Consider the following 22,221-nt stretch of genomic DNA (forward strand, 5'->3'; position numbering starts at 1 on the left):
TCTTCTTTGGTGCTCAATACTAGGCTTGTGATCTGCCATGAGTTGCATTTTATGAGAACAAATACCGGGAGAGATCCCAATAATATCCGCAATAGTCCACCCAATGGCTCGCTTGAACCTCTTCAATATGTCAACCAAACACTCTATTTATCACCCATTCAAATCAACCACAATAATGACCGGTAAAGTATCATCTATTCCCAAGAACCCATACCTCAAATGTGGTGGTATAGCCTTAAGCTCTAATTTCGGTGCCTCCTCAACAAACGGTCGTGCAGGTGGGGACTCACCATTTTTCATGTCCAACTCCAACTTCTTTGGTTTTGACTGAAATTCACACTTATCAAGTGTGGCGATAAGCTCATCATACTCTTCAATACCATCACTGTCGAAGTTTATCATAACCGGTGCTAATGCCTCAATACCCAGTCTCTCATTAACCTGCACCTTAGAAACACTCTCAACGCTATAGGTTATCGCTGATACCGATTGGATCTCACTACTTTGCTTTATTTACTAACAAATATTGAAAGTTGCCTCTTCATTGTTCAGTCTGAATTTCATCAGCCCCTTTTCCATATCAACCAAAGTGCGCCCCGTAGCTAAAAATGGTCTCCCAAGAATGATGGAACCTCAAAATCAACCTCGCAGTCAAGAATCACAAAATCTGCAAGAAAGATGAACGACTCCACTTTCACTAGTACATCATGGAACACACCTATGGGCCTCTTCACAGTTCTGTCGTGCATGAGCAATCGCATCGCAGTCGGTTTTGGATCTCCCCCAATTACTTGCTTTGCTCATAGAGATCATGTGCTTGAACATGCATCGAAGAATGATATGTGTCTTTTTGAGGGTGAATTTGAATGTTTTAATTCTTTCCTAGTGGCTGATCATTCCCTCTTTAAGTACAATATCTTATTTGAAGATGATCAAATCACTCGTAGTGGTGTGAATCTTAAGAGTAGTGTAGTTCTTAATAACTATACTGTTTGTGGCAATCCACTATGGTGTGAAGCTTTTCCTCCCAAAGATGGAAATCTCTTCTTAGAAGATGAGAGACTCTTGTAGGGAAGGAATGTGATGAGGAGGAACGTGTTGTTTGTTTTCCCATTCCCTTTTCTTCTTGGTGTGTCCCAATTGTCGATGGTATGACCCATGAGTTTGAATCTATTAGTAGTGATACCTGTGAAAACAACTTGGAGAAAGTTGAATTGCGGGACACCATTCTCTATTACTTGTCTACATATCATGATGCTCATGCTGTTGAGTAGAGTATGTTGTCGGGAGGAAAGAGTGCCAACCTGATAAATGGAGGGGCACTTGATCTAGTTCTGTGGGCCTTCTACCCTTTTGATCCCGGTGGATGGTTTAGGGTATTTCAACTGGTGAGAGTATCATTCATTGGGTGGTACTACCATGTTGATGAGAAGAAGAACCATTGTCCATGTTCTCCATTTGTGGATTTAATAGCCATGACAATAGAGGATGTTTGGTTGTTCCTTGAGTTTGAGTCTCCTTGTTTAAATGTTTTAAGTGCTTACCTTTGTAGTACTCATCATGCTAAGAGGATAAGCTTCTTGCTTATGATCTATATGGTTTTACAAGGTTTAGATTCGAGGACTCACTTTTATCTAATTGCATATGATGATATTCACACTTGTGTGGGTTGCATATCTTATGGTAGTAGTGGTTTAAATTGGGCAAATGAGAGTCTCCTTGACTCGATACCATACGATCATTTTCAATTTGACCCTAGTGTCATGTTTAAGTGTGCTCAATGCGGTAGTAACACCTTCTGTCATTTGCATGATTCTTCCGTGGTGTTATTATTTGATCCAATGTACTTGAATGAGGTATGTTTACCAATTTGGGTGGGGAACACTTATGTACTTGAAACTGCTCTTGAATTAGGAATGATTACTCTATTGAATTTATCTAGTGCATTGGATGTGGTCTTAACTTGGGTCAACACTACTTATGCCTTCACACTTAGGTATGAGAATATTCTTGTGCGGCTTAACATAAGGAGGCCTTGTACTTATTTGGATGTGGAACCAATGAGGGCTTACTTATGAAGTTGTTTAAGTGTATTGGTTCCATCGCACTACCCTTTTGTCAATGTTTCTTACTTAGCCAAGTATCTTTCACTTTGATGGGGTCCAAACCCTTTGTTAATATTTGTGATGCTTGGTTATATGTTAAGTTTGTGCATCCTTGGCATGGTGATGAACTTGTTATTGCTAACACTAACCCTCATGCCATAAGAATCTTTGTCTTGTTTGTTTCCCCTATGGTTTTGCAAGGTATGGATTCGAGGATGAATCCTTTTAAAGAAGGGGAGAATGATGTAAAATGGATTACATCAAGCCTATCCATTCACGAACTTCAATGCTTTAATTGAGTGTTCACAAGGATGGAGGCTGTTTGGCATGTATGGATGCTAAGGAGGGAGTTCCTTGCCTTGCATAGGAACATATGAACCTTGAAGGGGCTCCCAGTTGGGCAACACCATGCTTGGAAGATAGATTGGAGCATGGGAGGCCTAACGAAGCGAAGAGGAACAAGTGAAGAATGTGCTCCATTCGGTGAGCTGGAGGACACTTCGACGATTCGCCAAAGCCCTTTGGCGTGGGTTGCAGGATTGCCAACTGGCCCAAGGAGCTATGAAGGGGAAAGATGTTCGTTAGGTGACCTGAAGACCATCGACGCATCGACAAGTGGATTGGGCGATGGTCCCCAGACCGCCCAAAGTTCCAGTAACTCCCCAGCCAAGGCAAGGAACATGATTCATCACCAAGTACGTTGGGCGCATTGCCGAGCCATTAGGCGATCCTGACTTGGCTCGCCTAATGGCCCATTTTGGGTCACTTTTGGGACCAATTATGTAAAAATTCCTAACACTATAAATTGGTGTCTTAGGGTTCATTTTAGGGAGACTATTTTGAATATTGATAAATGATAAATTTAACTCCTTGTGTGAGTGTTGAAATCTTGGTAAGCTTTTGTTGAACATTGTTTAGAAACGAGGGTTGCTTGGGATATCGTTTCCCTTGAGGTCTTCGTAAGAGTTAGGTGCTTGATTGTGGATTAATCGATTGAGGTCTTTAGGTTTAATATACCTTTAGGTTGCTTTTGATTTCCTTTTCTTGTTGTCTAATTATCCAGATTTGGTAATTGTTAGGATCTAGATTGGAGGTTATTGGGTTTAATACAACCTTTAGTTGCCAATTGTTTCTTATCTTGTGTCTCTTCTTCTATCTTTCTTTTGTTTCCGCTGTTATCATCATTTCTATTGTGAGAATCGTATCATTTGGTATCAGAGCCGAGTCTAGCTTCGTTCCTACGAATATAGTTTTGGGGTTTTGTTACAAAAAAAAATTTGGTTATTTTTGTTTTTGAGATTTTGCTGAAATGAGTTTCTTAGATCTGAGTCTTGTTTGAGTTTACAAGGTTAGAATAGTGTTCTCCAATTATATTTGAGTCTTGGGCTGAGATTGGAAGGGGTTTGGAGCTTTGTTGAATAACCCACCATTGAAGACTTGAAGAAGACAAAGTGGGTTTCGAAATCTAAAGGTTTTGGCTTGGGATTGAAGGTTAAAAGGTATTTTGGGTGTTGTTCCCCATATGAAGGAGAGCCTGACACCTAAATTTTCGTGAAATTTCGAGACAAAAATTGTAAGGGTTTTATTTTGGTGTTCATCTTTTTGTTGAAGAACATTCATATCTTCAAGGAAGAGGATTGTTGAAAAGACAACTGTTTGATTCAAAAGGGGAAGAGAGAGAAAGAATAAAGGTGTTTGTAAAATGGAATTTACTAAAAGGGTAAGTCCTAAAGGATAAGGGCAGGGGGGACCACCAGATTTCAAATTTCAGAGCATTGAAGGAGCTGTAGAGGGTCCATTGGGCGAGCAACGGCGTGCATCGCTTAACCAATCGGCACCTCGCCTTTGGGAAGGTTGCTCGCCGATTTGGTCACCCATTTGAGGGAACTACTTGAACATTCGGGGGAACCAACCCTTGGTCGACTAGTCCCATCGGCGCATATCCAAACTACCACCCCTTTCGCCGAGTTGCCTTGTCCATTTGTCTAATTTGCCGAGTCATCTTCAAGTTGGCGAGCTGAACTTCAACTTAAGCAAAGAAAATAGGTCGGTGGATGATCGGAAACACTAGTTACTCATAATCTCAGGTTTTAAATTCTTAGTTTCTTTTCTTTTGATTCTGAAACGTTATCAAGAATCCTAAACCAATTTTCAACTCGTAATTACTCTATTTGTTGGCTATTGGTTCTTGAATTCACTTCTTTGTTTGTGCCTTTTCTTTTCGTGCTTTCCTCGTTTTTATTTCGTAGTTCATTCTTGATTCCAGTCCGTTTGTTTAATCGAGTCGTCTGTTCTTGTTCAAACAAGAATCCATTCCTACCTTGAGTTGAAATTGGTACCTTGTGATCGACGGAATATAACAATTGTCAACATTAGCCTCGCCAATTGAGAGGTAATCAAAGGTGTGTAAACATGAGTGATTGTGAGTTCAATTTATTAACGCTAACGTTGTTTGATATTTGTTTTGTTGAGTCTTTCTTATTGCTAGGTACCATGGAAACCGGAAGCAAAACGTACCCACCAAAGGTTTACCGTAGGATCTTCCATGAGGACTCCTACTGAAAAGAGTTGGATGATGAGGATATTGGATGGAAGATTGGCTGAGTTTAGAGGTCATCTATTGATAACAGCAAGGTTAAGGGAGATCACAAATAGAGAATTGAATATTAGAATGCGGAAGCACAAAGAAAAGAAACAAAAAAACTAACTAAAGATAAGGGAATTTCGAAGGAAAGATCCCCGAATTTCCAAGGATTAGATGTTCTAAGGCCTTGAAAAGATCCAAGTAACAAAGTATAGATTTATGGAAGAAATCTAACGCCTTTACTTGAGAAAATGAATCAAAATGATAGATTCGGATCTTGACCGCTTTATGAGTAACTAAAGACAATAATTAGTATGTAGAAACTAATCACCTTCTAAAGAATACCAAAAAGAAACCAAAGATATCACAAGAAGAAGTTACTTTATACCTTAAACTATGAAACTACTAAAGGTTTAAAGATAAATTCTCAAAGAACAAGTCACAAAGGTTCAAAGAACTCTCTCAAATATTATTAATATCAATCTAAAATTGTCTTTAATGAATGAAAAGGACTCCTATATATAGGAGAAGGGGAAAAAACGGTCCAAGGAACCCTAGAAAGACAATTACAAGGAATTCTACTCTAGAAAGGAAATAAAGTAACCTAACTAGGAACAAATTTAGTACTTCTAGGAAAGCATTAAATGGTACTTAGGAGACCATAAATAGACTAAGGAAAATATTAATAACCTATATATAAATAAATAAATAAGGTAAATCCCAACTAGGAAAAGAATCTTGACAATCTTGGAAAGTTTGACTAGTCTTCTCTCAAAACTTGGGCAGAAAGCAACTGTTGTTGTGGCTGATTCTTGGACTCTTCTTGACCTTATTTGCACGAAATTGGACCTTAAAATTCCTCATCTCGGGCTTGAATTTGGGCCACCAAATAATTGTAGCATTTCGACAATTCCTCTCCCTTGGGATTGAGCTCTTCTTCCCCAATAAGACACCTTTGGATCTGCGATTGAAGCCCATTGAGCTTATCATTGAACTCCTTGGTTTGAGATCTTGTTATGGGCCTCCTTGGAGTTTCTAAAGCTTCATCCTTGTCCTTCAATGGAGTAGAGATTCCTTGGATGCTATCATCTATCCGAGATGAATTCTAGACCGACCAAGGTGGAGGGTGAGATTTGGGCCAAAGAGATAGGGTTCATATTACAATCTTATGTGGTAAGATGAAATATACCTAGGAAGGCCGTGATCAATCACGAGCAAAGGGAGAATATCTTCTACTCCAAGGTCTGCATCTAGAGCCAAGTATGTGTTTTGATCATTGACAGTGGAAATTGTGCCAACCTTGCTAGCACGGCTGTGGTGGACTACTTGAAGCTTCCTACCACTAATCATGCTAAACCATACACACTTCAATGGTTAAATGAGGAGGAATTGAGGGTACATGAACATGTGTTGATTAAGTTCCAAATTGGGAAATATCATGATGCTGTAATTTGTGATGTGATTCCCATGCAAGCTAGTCATGTACTACTTGGAAGGCCAACACAGCCACGCGTCAATACATGATAGAAGGCACAATACCTATACCGTCATGTCGATGAGGAGTAAATATGTCCTTAAGCCAATACCACCTTCCCAAGTCATAGAGTTGTATCGAAAGATGGATGAGTTGAGGGATAAAAGGAAAAAGGAGAAAGGACATGTGGAGGCTGAGGCCCAAGGAGAAGGAGAAAGGAGGAGGTTGAAAGGAAAGCCCATGTTATTGTTGGTTGAGCATAAAGAAATGAAGGATCATGAGTTGCAAGCTAACCCATCCCACTCTTCCCCTCCCTATTCTATTTATTTCCTTTTGCAGGATCCTCGTGATGCCGTTTCAATAGATACACTTGTGGGCTGTCCAAACATTCCTAAGGGAGTGTCAGTTGAAGGTAAAGAAGATCTTTCTTGCGGGCATCAAGGTAAAATAGCTAAACTTAACACTTTTACCATTTCAAATGAACAAAGTGTGAATGTTGACTTTTCTCTATGTCAGCCTATTGCTTCGTTACCATGTGCTGATAATGTGCTTATTAAGAGTGTGGATACACTAGTTGATCATATTGATGATCGAATTGATTCTTCTAGTAAGATCGATTTGTGTCCACCTAGTGTTGACACCTGTGATTTGGAAGATACTACATACTTTAATGATAATTCTGTTGATCAACCTGTTTGTAAGTGTAGTTCACTGGCTGAGGGTCCTTGTAATGTCATTAAGGAACCTCTAGTTGGTGGCACTAATGAGAATGTTGATAATTTGATTAGGAGTGACTCTTTGAGCATAATATCTATTGTGGAAGATCCGATTGCTTGCTTTGCTCATAGAGATCATGTGCTTGAACATGCTTCGAAGAATGATATGTGTCTTTTCTAGGGTGAATTTGAATGTTTTAGTTCTTCCCTAGTGGTTGATTATTCCCACTTTAAGTACAATATCATATTTGAAGATGATGAAATCACTCCTAGTGGTATGAATCTTGAGAGTAGTGTAATTCTTAATGACTATACTGTCTATGGCAATCCAATATGGTGTGACGCTTTTCCTCCCAAAGATGGAAATCTCTTCTTGGAAGATGAAAGTACTCTTGTAGGGAAGGAATGTGATGAGAAGGAAGGTGATGTTTGTTTTCCCATTCCCTTTTCTTCTTGGTGTGTCCCAATTGTCGATGGTATGACCCATAAGTTTGAATCTATTAGTAGTGATACCCGTGAAAACAACTTGGAGGAAGTTGAATTGCGGGACACCTTTCTCTATTACTTGTCTACATATCATGATGCTCATGCTGTTGAGTAGAGTATGTTGTCGGGAGGAAAGAGTGCCAACCTGATAAATGGAGGGGCACTTGATCCAGTTCTGTGGGACTTCTACCCTTTTGATCCCGATGGATGTTTTAGGGTATTTGAACTGGTGAGAATATCATCCATTAGGTGGTACTACCATGTTGATGAGAAGCACAAACATTGTCCTTGTTCTCCATTTGTGGGCTTAAAGCCATTACAATAGAGGATGTTTGGTTGTTCCTTGAGTTTGAGTCTCCTTGTTTAAATGTTTTAAGTGCTAACCTTTGTACTACCCATCATGCTAAGAGGATAAGCTTCTTGGTTATGATCTATTTTTACAAGGTTTGGATTCGAGGACTCACTTTTATCTAATTGCATATGATGATACTCACACTTGTGTGGGTTGCATATCTTATGGTAGTAGTGGTTTAAATTATGCAAATGAGAGTCTCCTTGACTCGATGCTATACGATACTTTTCCATTTGACCCAGTGCCGACCTTAAGTGTGCTGAATGTGGTAGTAACACCTTCAGTCATTTGCTTGATTCTTCCGTAGTGTTATTATTTGATCCAATGTACTTGAATGAGGTATGTTCACCAATTTGGGTGGGGAACACTTTTGTACTTGAACCTGCTCTTGAATTGGGAATGATTACTCTATTGAAATTATATAGTGCATTGGATGTGGTCTTAACTTGGGTCAACACTACTTATGCCTTCGCACTTAGGTATGGGAGTGTTCTTGTGCGGCTTCACATAAAGGAGGCCTTGTGCTCATTTCGATGTGGAACCAATGAGGGTTTAGATATGAAGTTGTTTAAGTGTATTGGTTCCTTTGCTCTACCCTTTTGTCAATGTTTCTTACTAAGCCAAGTATCTTTCACTTTGATGGGGTCCAAACCCTTTGTTAATATTTGTGATGCTTGGTCATATGTTAAGTTTGTGAATCCTTGGCATGGTGATGAACTTGTTATTACTAACACTAACCCTCACGCCATAAGGATGTTTGTCTTGTTTGTTTTCCCTATGGTTTTGCAAGGTATGGATTCGAGGATGAATCCTTTTAAAGAAGGGGAGAATGATGTAAAATGGATTACATCAAGCCTATCCATTCACGAACTTCAATGCTTTAATTGAGTGTTCACAAGGATGGAGGCTGTTTGGCATGTATGGATGCTAAGGAGGGAGTTCCTTGTCTTGCATAGGAACATATGAACCTTGAAGGGGCTCCCAGTTGGGCAACACCATGCTTGGAAGATAGATTGGAGCATGGGAGGCCTAACGAAGCGAAGAGGAACAAGTGAAGAATGTGCTCCATTCGGCGAGCTGGAGGACACTTTGACAACTCGCCAAAGCCCTTTGGTGAGGGTTCCAGGATCGCCAGCTGACCCAAGGAGCTATGAAGGGTAAAAATGCTCATTAGGTGAGCTGAAGACCATCGGTGGATCGCCAAGTGGATTGGACGATGGTCCCCAGACCACCTAAAGTTCTAGTAACTCCCCAGCCAAGGCAAGGAACAGGATTCCTCGCCGACTACATTGGGCGCATTGCTGAGCCATTAGGCGAGCTCTACTTGGCTCGCCCAATGGCCCATTTCGGTTCACTTTTGGGACCATTTATGTAATAAGTCCTAACACTATAAATAGGTGTCTTAGGGTTCATTTTAGGGAGATTGTTTTGAATATTGATGAATGATAAATTTAATTCCTTGTGGGAGTGTTGAAAGTTTGGTAAGCTTTTGTTGAACATTGTTTACAAACAAGAGTTGCTTGGGATATTGATTCCCTTAAGGTCTTCGTAAGAGTTAGGTACTTGATTGTGGATTAATCGATTGAGGTCTTTAGGTTTAATATACCTTTGGGTTGCTTTTGATTTCGTTTTCTTGTGTCTGTCTATTTATCCAGATTTGGTACTTGTTAGGATCTAGATTGGAGGTTATTGGATATCATACATCCTTTAGTTGCTAATTATTTCTTATCTTGTGTCTCTTCTTTTATCTTTCCTCTGTTTCCGCTGTTATCATTGTTTCTCTTGTGAAAATCGTGTCATTTGGTATCAGAGCCAAGTCTAGCTTCGTTCCTACGAATCTAATCTTGGGGTTTTGTTACAATTTTTTTTTTGGTTATTTTCGTTTTTGAGATTTTTCTGAAATGGGTTTCTTAGATCTGAGTGTTGTTTGAGTTTCTAAGGTTGGAATAGTGTTCTACAACTATATTTGAGTCTTGGGCTGAGATTGGAAGGGGTTTGGAGCTTTGTTGAAGAACCCACAATTGAAGACCTGAAGAAATTTGAAGAAGACAAAGTGGGTTTTGAAATCTGAAGGTTTTGGCTGGGAATTAAAGGTTAAAAGGTATTTTGGGTGTTGTTCCCCATATCAATGAGAGCCTGACACCTAAATTTTTGTGAAATTTCGAGACAAAAATTGTAAGGCTTTTATTTTGGTGTTCATCTTGTTCTTGAAGAACATTCTTATCTTCAAGAAAGAGGAAAGTTGAAAAGGCAAGTGTTTGATTCAAAAGGGGAAGAAAGAGAAAGACTAAAGGTGTTTGTAAAATGGAATTTACTAAAAGGAGCTGCAGGGGGATGAGATTTAGGCCCAAGAGACAAGGTTCACATTACCATCTTATGTTGTAAGACAAACTATACCTAGGAAGGCCATGATCAATCACGAGCAAAGGGAGAATATCTTCTACTCCAAGTGCTTCATCCAGAGCCAAGTATGTGTTTTAATCATTGACAGTGGAAGTTGTGCCAACCTTGCTAGCACGGCTGTGAGGGACTACTTGAAGCTTCCTACCACTAAGCATGCTAAACCACACACACTTCAATGGTTAAATGAGGAGGAATTGAGTGTACACGAACATGTGTTAATTAAGTTCCAAATTGGGAAATATCATGATGTTGTACTTTGTGATGTGATTCCCATGCAAGCTAGTCATGTACTACTCGGAAGCCCAACATAGCCACGCGTCAATACATGATAGAAGGCACATGTCACACCCAAAAATCCCATTAAGACGGACCAACACCCGTTGCCGAGAAGGCTCTGGAGGACCAACCTGTAATCATGCTCTATCTATGAACATTTAAAGGTGCTGCCATAGTGGGTAACATGTGTTTATGAAAGTAGACAGTATTAACAAGCCAAAAGAAAGTGCACATGACTTGGCCGTTGGGGCCATGATGTCTAAGACACGAGACACAACCACACTTCACTATACATAGTCTACAAAGCCCCTAAATGATAAAACATTATGGGGTTAAGGTCGGGACTGGCCCCGCCTTACACTCAGCTACTAAACAATACCAAAGTATATGCTATAGACTCGGAATGCCCCGAATCAACCTGGAACTCACCAATAGCCGCTGGATGTCCTGTTTTCCTATTGGGGAGATCTACTAGCTCTTGTACCTGCAACATGAATTGCAGGTCCCCCGAGAAAGAGAGACTTTAGTACGGGAGAATGTACTGAGTATGTAAGGCATAAAGTGTTGTATGTGAAATAAGAACTCAAATAAAATCTTATACCAATGTAAGGATACAAAACCACCTTTTCTCATATTATGGAATCAGGTACTTCACATTATTTTCTTTACTTTATCATTCTTTACTTTACACTGTGTGCACATCATATAATACGAATGACCAGCTGATCAGTGGTAGACATATAAAATGGGATTGACCCATGCTAGGCTTTCCTTTAACCCTTGGGATACCACCCGTAATATTGGGATCGACCCATGCGCGGTGATTCTTCCACCCCTGGGATACCACCCATCAATAAGCAGATTCATTTAATATCTTTCCGTTAACATTTGAGATGATTCTTTTGCTGGTCATATCATTTTGAGTTGTGGGACTATGTAGTCAACCAGTGACGTGTAAGAATCATATAATGCAAGAACAACAACGTAGAGAGTAGTTACACAATTAGTGAAATGCATAGGAGCTGAAATAATAGATGGACCTTATTTAGTTAAAAGGAGAACTCATGCAGGGTATTCAATGTATATGTACAGATTTGACAATGAACATATATTGGAACGTGCAGACATGTTAAAGAGTGAGAACAAGGTCATAAGTCGTGTTGGAGCTGGTAGGCTGCCTCTATGTGTCGAGGACGAGTCTAGATTTCATGCCAATTAGTAGGAAATCGAAAAGCCTTACTTACCTTGCTGTACCACCTTGTAGTTACCTTGAAGTACGTTCCTTTCTTTTCAAATACTTATCTACAATAGAGTAAGTGATAAACTAGTATTAATAGTTACTAAACATGCTTAGGCAGTCCAATCTCACTGAACAATAATGCTTGGGCATCTAACCCATAATTACAAAACTAAGTGTGTTCTTTCAATCCTGCCTTCTTTTATTGCATTTGTACACTACACAACTATATTTCAATATCAACTATTTACACCCTTCCCAGACATCAACCAAGCTGTCCCCAATGTGTTTACACATCAACCTGTCCCAAAACAGTCCTAACAATCCAACATACTATAGTGGACGTGAAACCATGGTTTCCCATCATCATCCTATGCAGTGGCGGATCCAGGATTTAGAGTCCGTGGGTGCCAAATAGACTTATCGATGAAATTAATTTTATATTTGATTAAATTATTTGTCTTTTCGATATATATCATAAATCAATCAATAAAATATAAATAATAAGATATTACACTTTTATTGACTATTTAATCAAATAAAAGAAAAGTCAAAGGAGTAATAATGTAATTAATTTAATTTAAGTCAATAACAATTATAAAAAACTAAAAATAAAAATTGTGCGAGTGCTTGGAGCCTTTTTTTCTCTTAAAAAACGTCTGCATTAAATTTTCTCAAAAAAATAGGTACAAATGGGATTCGAACCCGCAACATCAGCCTTCTAAAGTTGCCCTCCTACCATGGCACCACAAGACAATTTTGTTCTGTGGGTGGCCCGCTTTATATTTATATAAATATTATATATATATATACCTATGTATATATAGAGTTTCTATCGAAGTTCGGGGGTGGCGTGGCACCCCCAAACCACTGCATAGATCCGCCACTGATCCTATGAGTTCTTATCAACAGTATACTTAAAATATCATACTTAGACTCGTGTTTAAGGAAGACAAAGATAGGGCAGGCATTTTACCTTAATTCTTATAACTCATTTTCTTTTAACTTTAACACTTCAATAACTTGATCTTCCCTTCACATAGGCCAAAGAAAAAGAGAAAAGCCTCTCAATGACAAAGGAAATTGAGCAATTATACTTTTGACAGATTCAGTCCTCTACTTGTTATTAACTAATAACATGTTTATCTAGCATTCCATGAGAGAACTAGGCAAAATCCATTAGTAATTTCACTTATCCTACCTTGCAAGGGCTTGGGTTTATCCAAGAACCCTAGGAAGTTGGGGTTGCTTCTATGCTTTGAAAGAGAGAGGAGAAGCTTAGAGAGAAATCTGATTTTTTTATCTATTCTTAAAAGTGAGTCAATTGCTAGCAACTTGGGGATTATAAAGGTCTTATTTTTCCCCACCTCTTAACTTTAAATATCAGCCACTAATTTATCAAATTGGTCCAAGTAGGTGATGCATCTGCTTGGAATTATATATACACAAAATGGGCCCTTTATGTACTCATCTTGGATGCAATCTTTCCCCTTTTAATTAAGCCATGGGCCAGAATTATACCCTTAATTTGGGCTTTAGTCTTTATTGGGCTCAAGTAGTTGGACTTGGACAGATTGGTGTGAGCCCTCATCTCCATTCCCTTTTCCTTTTAATTTAATTTGGGCCTAAAGTGAGCCCATTAATTGATAAACTAAAGTTCCCCATCTACCTAGCCCATTTGAGCTAAGCAAGGAGGTGACACCTGCTAGCTTTATAAAGTCCAACAAGCACCTCAATTGTTTTATTCATTTTCCGAGCGCAATCTCCTTAGTTTAACTCAAAACTTATATACACTTGATCACCTTAAGTTTTATACTAACATATAGCCCTTCGATCCAGAATTTAAATACTTCTAAAATTTGACGTTCACTAGATCGTGCAATATTGCAATGTACGGGAGTTACCCTTATAGCTTCTTTATTGTCACCATTCATCTAGGAAATCAAGTTCATTAATGAAGCCATTTCTTTATTCCTTAGATTTTTAACGTGACGATCCAGAATAGAAATAGGTACTTCTTCATAGGTGAGATCCCCTGTAACTTGTACATCTTCAATAGGAGTGATATAGGATGGGTCACCTACGCACTTCCGAAGCATTGAGACATCAAACACCAGATAAACTGCTGAAAGCTCCTGAGGTAGCTCTAACTCATATGCAACTTGGCCAACTCTTCGAATAATCTTATATGGCCCTATGTAGCGTGTACTCAATATTCCCTTTTTACCAAATCTCATTACCCCTTTCATTGACGATACTTTCAATAACACCCAATCTCCTATAGAAAACTCTAATCCTCTTTTTCTAACATCCTCATATTATTTGTGTCAGCTTTGAGCTGTTGCTAGCCTTTGTTGTATCACCTTAACTTTTTTCATAGCTTGAAGAACAAGGTTTGGTCCAAATAAAGCAGTTTCACCTACTTCAAACCAGCCAATTAGTGATCTGCACTTCCTTCTATATAAAGCTTCATAAGGTGCCATTTTGATACTAGAATGATAACTAAGGCAAAGTCAATAAGTGGCAAATGATCATCCCAGCTACCATTAAAGTCTAAGACACAAGCTCGAGGCATATCCTCAAGTGTTTGGATTGTGCGTTCTGCTTGACCATTCGTTTGAGGGTGGAAGGTTGTACTTAAATTCACTTGTGTACCCAACCTCTTTTGGAATGATTTCCAAAACTTTGCAGTGAATTGAGCTCCTCAATCAGATATAATAGAGATTGGAACCCCGTGTAGCCGAACTATCTTTTTAATATATAACTTTGCATACTCTTCAGCTGTATAATCAGTCTTAAGTGGCTAGAAATGTGCTGACTTGGTGTCTATCAACTTTTACCTATATGGAGTCAAACTTACGAAATGAGCGAGGCAAACCAGTGACAAAATCCATGTTGATCATGTCCCACTTCCAAGTTGGAAGCTCCATACATTGCATATAACCTCCCGACTTTTTGTGCTCTACTTTGACTCGCTGGCAGTTTGGACATTGAGCCACAAATTCTGCAATGTCCTTCTTCATGTTCCACCACCAATACACTCCTTTCAAGTCATGGTACATTTTAGTTGATCCCGGATGGATGGAATATCTTGAATGGTGTGTTTTGTCATTATCCTCCTCCTATGCCCATTAACATTAGGTACACACAATCTGTTTTGACAACAAAGTACTCCATCTTGTGTAAGCTCAAATCCCTTTGTCGTACCTTGATTTACCTTCTCCTTAAGTCATTGTAGAGTAAGATCTTTGAACTGCTTCTCTTTCACCTCAACTACTAATGAAGATTCTGCCACATTATCACTACAATCCCTTCTTTTGGGGTTTCAAGAAGACGAACTCCCAAACTAGCTAGTTGACGTAGATCGTTCGCTATCCCATTTTTTTCCACGGTCTGATCATTAGTACTTGATATTGTCTTACGACTGAGAGCATCGGCTACTACGTTTGCATTCCCTGGATGGTATAGTATATCAACGTCATAATCTTTTATTAACTCTAACCATCTTCGCTGCCTCAAATTCAGATCCTTCTGCTTGAAGATGTATTTCAAACTTTTATGGTCTGTATATATGTCAACGTGATACCCATATAAATAGTGGATCCATATCTTTAAAGAAAATACAAGCGCTGCTAGCTCAAGATCATGTGTTGTGTGGTTTCTTTCATGCGGCCGCAGTTGTCTTGAGCATAAGCTATTACTCTACCATGTTGCGTGAGTACACATTCTAAACCAACCCCTGAAGCATCACAATATAATGTATACCCCTCTGTGCCTTCCGGAAGTACTAATACATGTGCCGAAGTTAGCCTACGTTTCAACTCTTGTAAACTTCTTTCACATGCATCTTTCCACTGAAACTTAGCTTCCTTGTGTGTTAGCTTAGTTAAAGGTGCAACAGAAATAGAAGAAAATCCGTCAACAAACCTTCTATAATAACCTGCCAACCCTAGGAAGCTACGAACCTCTGTGGGTGTTGTTGGTCTTGGCCAATCTTTCACGACCTTTATCTTTTGTGAATCAACCCTTATTCCTTCATCAGATACGATATGACCCAAGAACGCCACTGATTTTAACCAAAATTCATATTTGGAGAGCTTGGCATACAACCGCCGATCACGAAGAACTTGTAATACCTGTCGTAAGTGATGTGCATGGTCCTCTTCTGATCTTGAATACACCAAGATATCATCTATAAATACTATCACAAATACATCCAAGAATGGCTTGAACACCCTATTCATCAAATCCATAAAAATTGCCGGTGCATTTGTTAGCCCAAATGATAACGAGAAATTTGAAATGACCATACCGTGTTTGAAAATATGTATTGGGTATATCCTTCTCCTTCACCCTCACTTGGTGATAAATTGATCTCAAGTCAATTTTTGAAAAGCACTTGGTACCTTATAACTGATCAAACAAATCATCAATTCTGGGGAGGGGGTATTTATTCTTAATTGTCACTCTATTCAATTGTCGGTAGTTGATACACATTCTCAACGTGCCGTCATTCTTACACACAAATAATATTGGTGCACCCCATGGGGACACACTAGGCTTTATAAACCCCTTTTCTAACAAGTCCTTTAACTTTTCCTTTAATTCACGTAATTCTGCCGGGGCCATTCTATACGGAGGAATAGAGATAGGTTGATTGCATGGAATTAAATCAATACCAAACTCTACTTCTAGTTCTGGGGTTAAACCTGGAAGCTCTTCCGAAAACAAATTAATAAATTCATTTACTACCAGAACAGATTGAAGAGTCGGTGGTTCTGCCTCCAAATCTCTGACTCTAACTAGATAATATGTATACCCTTTTGACATCATCTTCCTCGCCTTCAAATAAGAAATAAACTTACCCCTTGGTGCTGCAACATTGCCTTCCCATTCAAGGACTGCCTCGTTTGGAAAGTGAAAGTGCACTCTCTTAGTTCGACAATCCACAGTGGCATAACAAGAAGCCAACCAATCCATACCCATTATAACATCATCAAATTCGACCATTTCTAGTTCAATTAGGTCAACCAATGTATCACGCGTGATCACAAACATTTACTATGTAGTTACGATAGACCCTTCTTGCTATAATAAACTCACCGGTTGGTGTAGACACTTCAAATGGTTTATTCAACAATTTTGGTGTTCTTTTAACCTTCCCAACAACTAGTGGAGTGACATACGATAGTGTGGAACCAAGATCAATTAACGCATATACATTATGTGAAAAGATGAGCAATGTACCTGTTACTACGTCAGGTGAAGCCTCCAAGTTCTGTCGACTCCCTAGAGCATATGTGCGATTTTGCACTCCCCTAGAACTAGTTTCTCCTCTAATACCTCTACCACAACTTGTAGGAACCTGTTGACCTCTACCTAAAAGAGGCACCGATGATGACGATGCAACAGCTGATCCAGTAGGTTGTGTTGTATCACCCATGCGCCTTGTAGGGCAATCTCTCATTAGGTGCCCTGGCATACCACACCAATAACAGGCATCTGTTCCAATACAACATATACCTAAATGACTCCTCCCACATTGTTTACAAGGCTGCCTAGTAGGTATCGATTGGCTTGTACTGCCCTGCTCTGGATATCCCGCTGTTCGTGAACCTTGGCTCTCACTCTTTTGCCTAAACTGATTGCCTCTCAGCCCTCGAAATTGGGGTGGAGTGCTAGCTGTAGAGTAGGGAAATGACGGCCTAGCTGGTCTATTAGAAAATCGAGGCTTAAACTCACCTTGAGGTGGTGTAAACTGCCCGGTAGACCTAGCCCTCTTGGAATTCCCCCTTTCTGTCTCTTGTGCCCTTCTTCTCTGCTTTTGATCCTCCAATTTCTGTGCAAAAGCCTGCATCCTTGCTATACCCATGCCTTTATTTAAAGAAGCAATAGTATAAAATCTAACCAGATACGAATCCAATCTGTCCACATTTCGATGAACTCTATCTTCCATAGTAGCAACTACATTGGGAGCATACCTGGACAAGGAATTAAATTGGAGATTGTACTCTCTCACACTCATACCCCCTTGGTGAAGATTTAAGAACTGATCTGCACGGGCCTCTCGAATCTCCAATGGCAAATAATGATCAAGAAACGCCTTGTTAAATTCTTTCCAAGTAGTTGGAGGTGCATCTGTACTCTTAGATTGCTTCCAAGTTTCATACTATAATATAGCCACACCCTTTAATCTATATGTTGCCAGCTCAACAACTTCTTTACCACTCACGTGCATAGCATCGAAAGTTAGTTGGATTTGATCAATAAAGTCTTGCGGATCTTCATTAGGATATGACCCGGTGAATGATGGATGGTCCAAATTAAGGAAATCACATATCCACGTGGTAGCTGCCCTATGTGCACCACTAATACCCGCAACTGGGCCTTATTGCTTTTGACCTTGGCCAGCAACTATACTAGTCAGTAATTAAACCACATTCCTCAAATCTTGCTCGGTAGTATTAATAGTGGGTTCATGAGGTGCAGCTTCCCTCCTTAGATCTTCTGGAGATGGAGGTGTCGGGGAAGTCTGTGATAGAGACTCATCTTGAGCCTCAGTTTGAATAGTTTGATTAGGTGGTGGTTGGCTGGTCCCTTCTTGGGAAGCCACATCTACTCGCTTACCTGTACATTTACTCCTCATAACCGGCATATTTGCTATAATAAAGCAATTCAGAAGTTAAATACGATTTTCCTACAACATTAGTTCTATCGCACGATCTAAGAAATGAAAGTAAAGAAACAATTCCTACATGTCTCATAGATTCCTGTTTATAAATGTGGTGCACAACACATCCATAAGCAAGACTCTACACAGGCACGACTTTGTAGACTCCCTAGGATGACCTGCTCTGATACCACTTTTAACACAAAAAAATCCCGTTAAGGAGGACCGTCACCCGTTGTTGAGAAGGCTCGGGAGGACCAACCTGTAATCATGTTGTATCTATGAACATTTAAAGGTCCGGCCATAGTGGATAACATGTTTTCATGAACGTAGGCAGTCTTAACAAGCCAAAAGAAAGTGCACATGACGGCCATTGGGGCCATGATGTCTAAGACACGAAACACAACCACACTTCACTATACATAGTCTACAAAGCCTCTGAATGATAAAACATTATGGGGTTATGGTCGGGACAGGCCCCGCCTTACACTGAGCTACTGTACAATACCAAAATAAATGTTATAGACTCAGAAAGCCCCGAATTAACCTGAAGCTCACCAATAGTCGTTGGATGTCATATTCTCCTACTGGTGAGATCTACTAGCTCCTGTACCTACAACATGAAATGCAGGTCCCCGGAGAGAGAGACGTTAGTACGGGAGAATGTACTGAGTATGTAAGGCATAAAGTACTGTATGTGAAATAAGAACTCAACTAAAATCTTATACCAATGTAAGGATACAAGACCACCTTTTCACATACTATGGAATCAGGTACTTTACATTCTTTTCTTGACTTTATCATTCCTTACTTCACACTCTGTGCACATAATGTAATACGAATGACCAGCTGATAAGTGGTAGACATATAAATCGGGATCGACCCATGCTAGGCTTTCCTTTAACCCCTGGGATACCACCCGTAATATTAGGATTGAACCATGCTAGGTGATTCTTCCACCCCTGGGATACCACCCATCAATAAGCGGATTCATTTAATATCTTTTCGTTAACATTTGAGATGATTCTTTTGGTGGTCATAGCATTTTGAGTTGTGGGACTATGTAGTCAACCAGTGACGTGTGATAATCATATAATGCAAGAACAACAACGTAGAGAGAAGTTACACAATTAGTGAAATGCATAGGAGCTGAAATAATATATGGACCTTATTTAGTTAAAAGGAGAACTCATGCAGGGTATTCAATGTATATGTACAAATTTGACAATGAACATGTATTGGAACATGCAGACATGTTAAAGAGTGAGAACAAGGTCATAAGTCCTGTTGGAGCTGGTAGGCTGCCTCTTTGTGTCAGGACGTGTCTAGATTTCATGCCAATTAGTAGGAAATCGAAAAGCCTTACATACGTTGTTGTACCACCTTGTAGTTACCTTGAAGTACCTTCCTCTCTTTTCAAATACTTATCTACAATAGAGTAGGTGATAAACTAATATTAATAGTTACTACCAAACATGCTTAGGCAGTCCAATCTCACTCAACAATATGGCTCGAGCAGCAAACCCGCAATTACAAAACTAAGGGTGTTCTTTGAACCCCGCCTTTTTTTATTGCATTTGTACACTACACAACTATATTTCAATATCAACAATTTACACCCTTCCGAAACATCAACCAAGTTGTCCCCAATATGTTTACACATCAACTTGTCCCAAAATAGTCCTAACAATCCAACATACAATAGAGGACGTGAAACCATGGTTTCCCATCATCATCCCATGAGTTCTTATCAACGGTATACTTAAAATATCATACTTGGACTCTTGTTTAAGGAAGACAAAGATAGGGCAGTCACTTTACCTTTATTTTTACAACTCGTTTTCTTTTAACTTTAACTCTTCAATAATTTGAGCTTCCCTTTACATAGGCCAAAGAAAAAGAGAAAAGCCTCTCAATAACAAAGGAAAGTGAGCAATTAAACTTTTGACAAATTGGTCCAAGTAGGTGATGCATCTGCTTGGAATTATATATACACAAAATGGGCCCTTTATGTACTCATCTTGGCTACAATCTTTCCCCTTTCTAATATTAAGCCATGGGCAAGAATTATACCCTTAATTTGGGCCTTACTTTTTATTGGGCTCAAGTAGTTCGACTTGGACAGATTGGTGTGAGGCTCATCTCCATTCTATTTTCCTTTTTATTTAATTTGGGCCTCAAGTGAGCCCACTAATGCATGAACTGGATCGTGCAATATTGCAATGTACGGGAGTTACCCTTATAGCTTCTTTATTGTCACCATTCATCTAGGAAATCAAGTTCATTACTTATACCACCTAGCAAACTCAAGTTCCATATGTGTAGGACTTGTACACATAAAATTTCGGGTGTTACATCTTCCTCCTCTTAGGAACATTCGTCCTCGAATGCTAGCATAATTAGATAGCTTAAATAAGTTCAAATACCCTTTCATGCGTACCTATTAATTCCCCCATTCAACACCTTGGACTTCCCTTTTAGGTTCAAATAAATAAGGGTACTTGGATTTCATTGCTTCCTCAGCTTCCCATGTTACTTCTTCTACTTATTGGTTCCTCCAAAACACCTTTACTGAAGCCATTTCTTTATTCCTTAGCTTTTTAGCCTGACGATCCAGAATAGCAATAGGTACTTCTTCATAGGTGAGATCCCCTATAACTTGTACATCTTCAATAGGAGTGATATAGGATGGGTCACCTACGCACTTCCGAAGCATTGAGACATGAAACACCGGATGAACTATTGAAAGCTCCTGAGGTAGCTCTAACTCATATGCAACTTGGCCAACTCTTCGAATAATCTTATATGGCCCTATGTAGCGTGGACTCAACTTTCCTTTTTTTATCAAATCTCATTACCCCTTTCATTGGCGATACTTTCAAGAACACCCAATCTCCTATAGAAAATTCTAATCCTTTTCTTCTAATATCTGCATATGATTTGTGTCGGCTTTGAGCTGTTGATAGCCATTGTTGTATCACCTTAACTTTTTCCATAGCTTGAAGAACAAGGTCTGGTCCAAATAAAGAAGTTTTGCCTACTTCAAACTAGCCAATTGGTGATTTGCACTTGCTTCCATATAAAGCTTCATAAGGTGTCATTTTGAAACTTGAATGATAACTATTATTGTAGGCAAACTCAATAAGTGGAAAATGATCATTCTATCTACCTTTGAAGTCTAAGACACAAGCTCGAAGCATATCCTCAACTGTTTGGATGGTGCATTCTGCTTGACCATCCGTTTGAGGGTGGAAGGCTGTACTTAAATTCACCTGTGTTCCCAAACTCTTTTGGAATGATTTCCCAAACTTTGCAGTGAATTGAGCTCCTCGATCAGATATAATAGAGATTGGAACCCCGTGTAACTGAACTATCTCTTTAATATATAACTTTCCATACTCTTCAGCTGTATAATCAGTCTTAACTGGCTAGAAATGTGCTGACTTGGTGTCTATCAACTATTACCCATATAGAGTCAAACTTACGAAATGAGCGAGGCAAACCAGTGACAAAATCCATGTTGATCATGTCCCACTTCCAAGTTGGAAGCTCGATACACTGCATATAACCACCCGGCTTTTGGTGCTCTACTTTGACTCGCTAGCAGTTGGGACATTGAGCCACAAATTCTGCAATGTCCTTCTTCATGTCCCCCCACCAATACACTCCTTTCAAGTCATGGTACATTTTAGTTGATCTCGGATGGATGGAATATCTTGAATGATGTGCTTCTGTCATTATCCTCCTTCTTAGCCCATTAACATTAGGTACACAAAATCTGTTTTGACAACAAAGTTCTCCATCTTGTGTAAGCTCAAATCCCTTTGTCGTACCTTGATTTACCTTCTCCTTAAGTCGTTGTAGAGTAAGATCTTTGAACTGCTTCTCTTTCACCTCAACTACCAATGAAGATTCTGC

The 22,221-nt window shown here is 39.4% G+C and overlaps 2 protein-coding genes across 2 annotated transcripts in view; both read right to left on the minus strand.

The window, feature by feature from the left end:
* The window catches only part of LOC125874890 (uncharacterized), a 942,258-nt gene that overhangs the window by 81,971 nt on the left and 838,066 nt on the right, over positions 1 to 22,221 (minus strand). The window lies entirely within an intron of this gene.
* On the minus strand, positions 10,758 to 13,882 carry LOC125873811 (uncharacterized). The gene is made up of 2 exons (XM_049554660.1): positions 13,649 to 13,882; positions 10,758 to 10,880 (listed from the first exon to the last, which is right to left on the minus strand). Exons 1-2 carry the CDS (start codon positions 13,880 to 13,882, stop codon positions 10,758 to 10,760), a joined length of 357 nt encoding a protein of 118 aa, XP_049410617.1.

Source organism: Solanum stenotomum, chromosome 8, assembly GCF_019186545.1.
Source record: "Solanum stenotomum isolate F172 chromosome 8, ASM1918654v1, whole genome shotgun sequence".
Taxonomy (NCBI): Eukaryota; Viridiplantae; Streptophyta; class Magnoliopsida; order Solanales; family Solanaceae; genus Solanum; species Solanum stenotomum.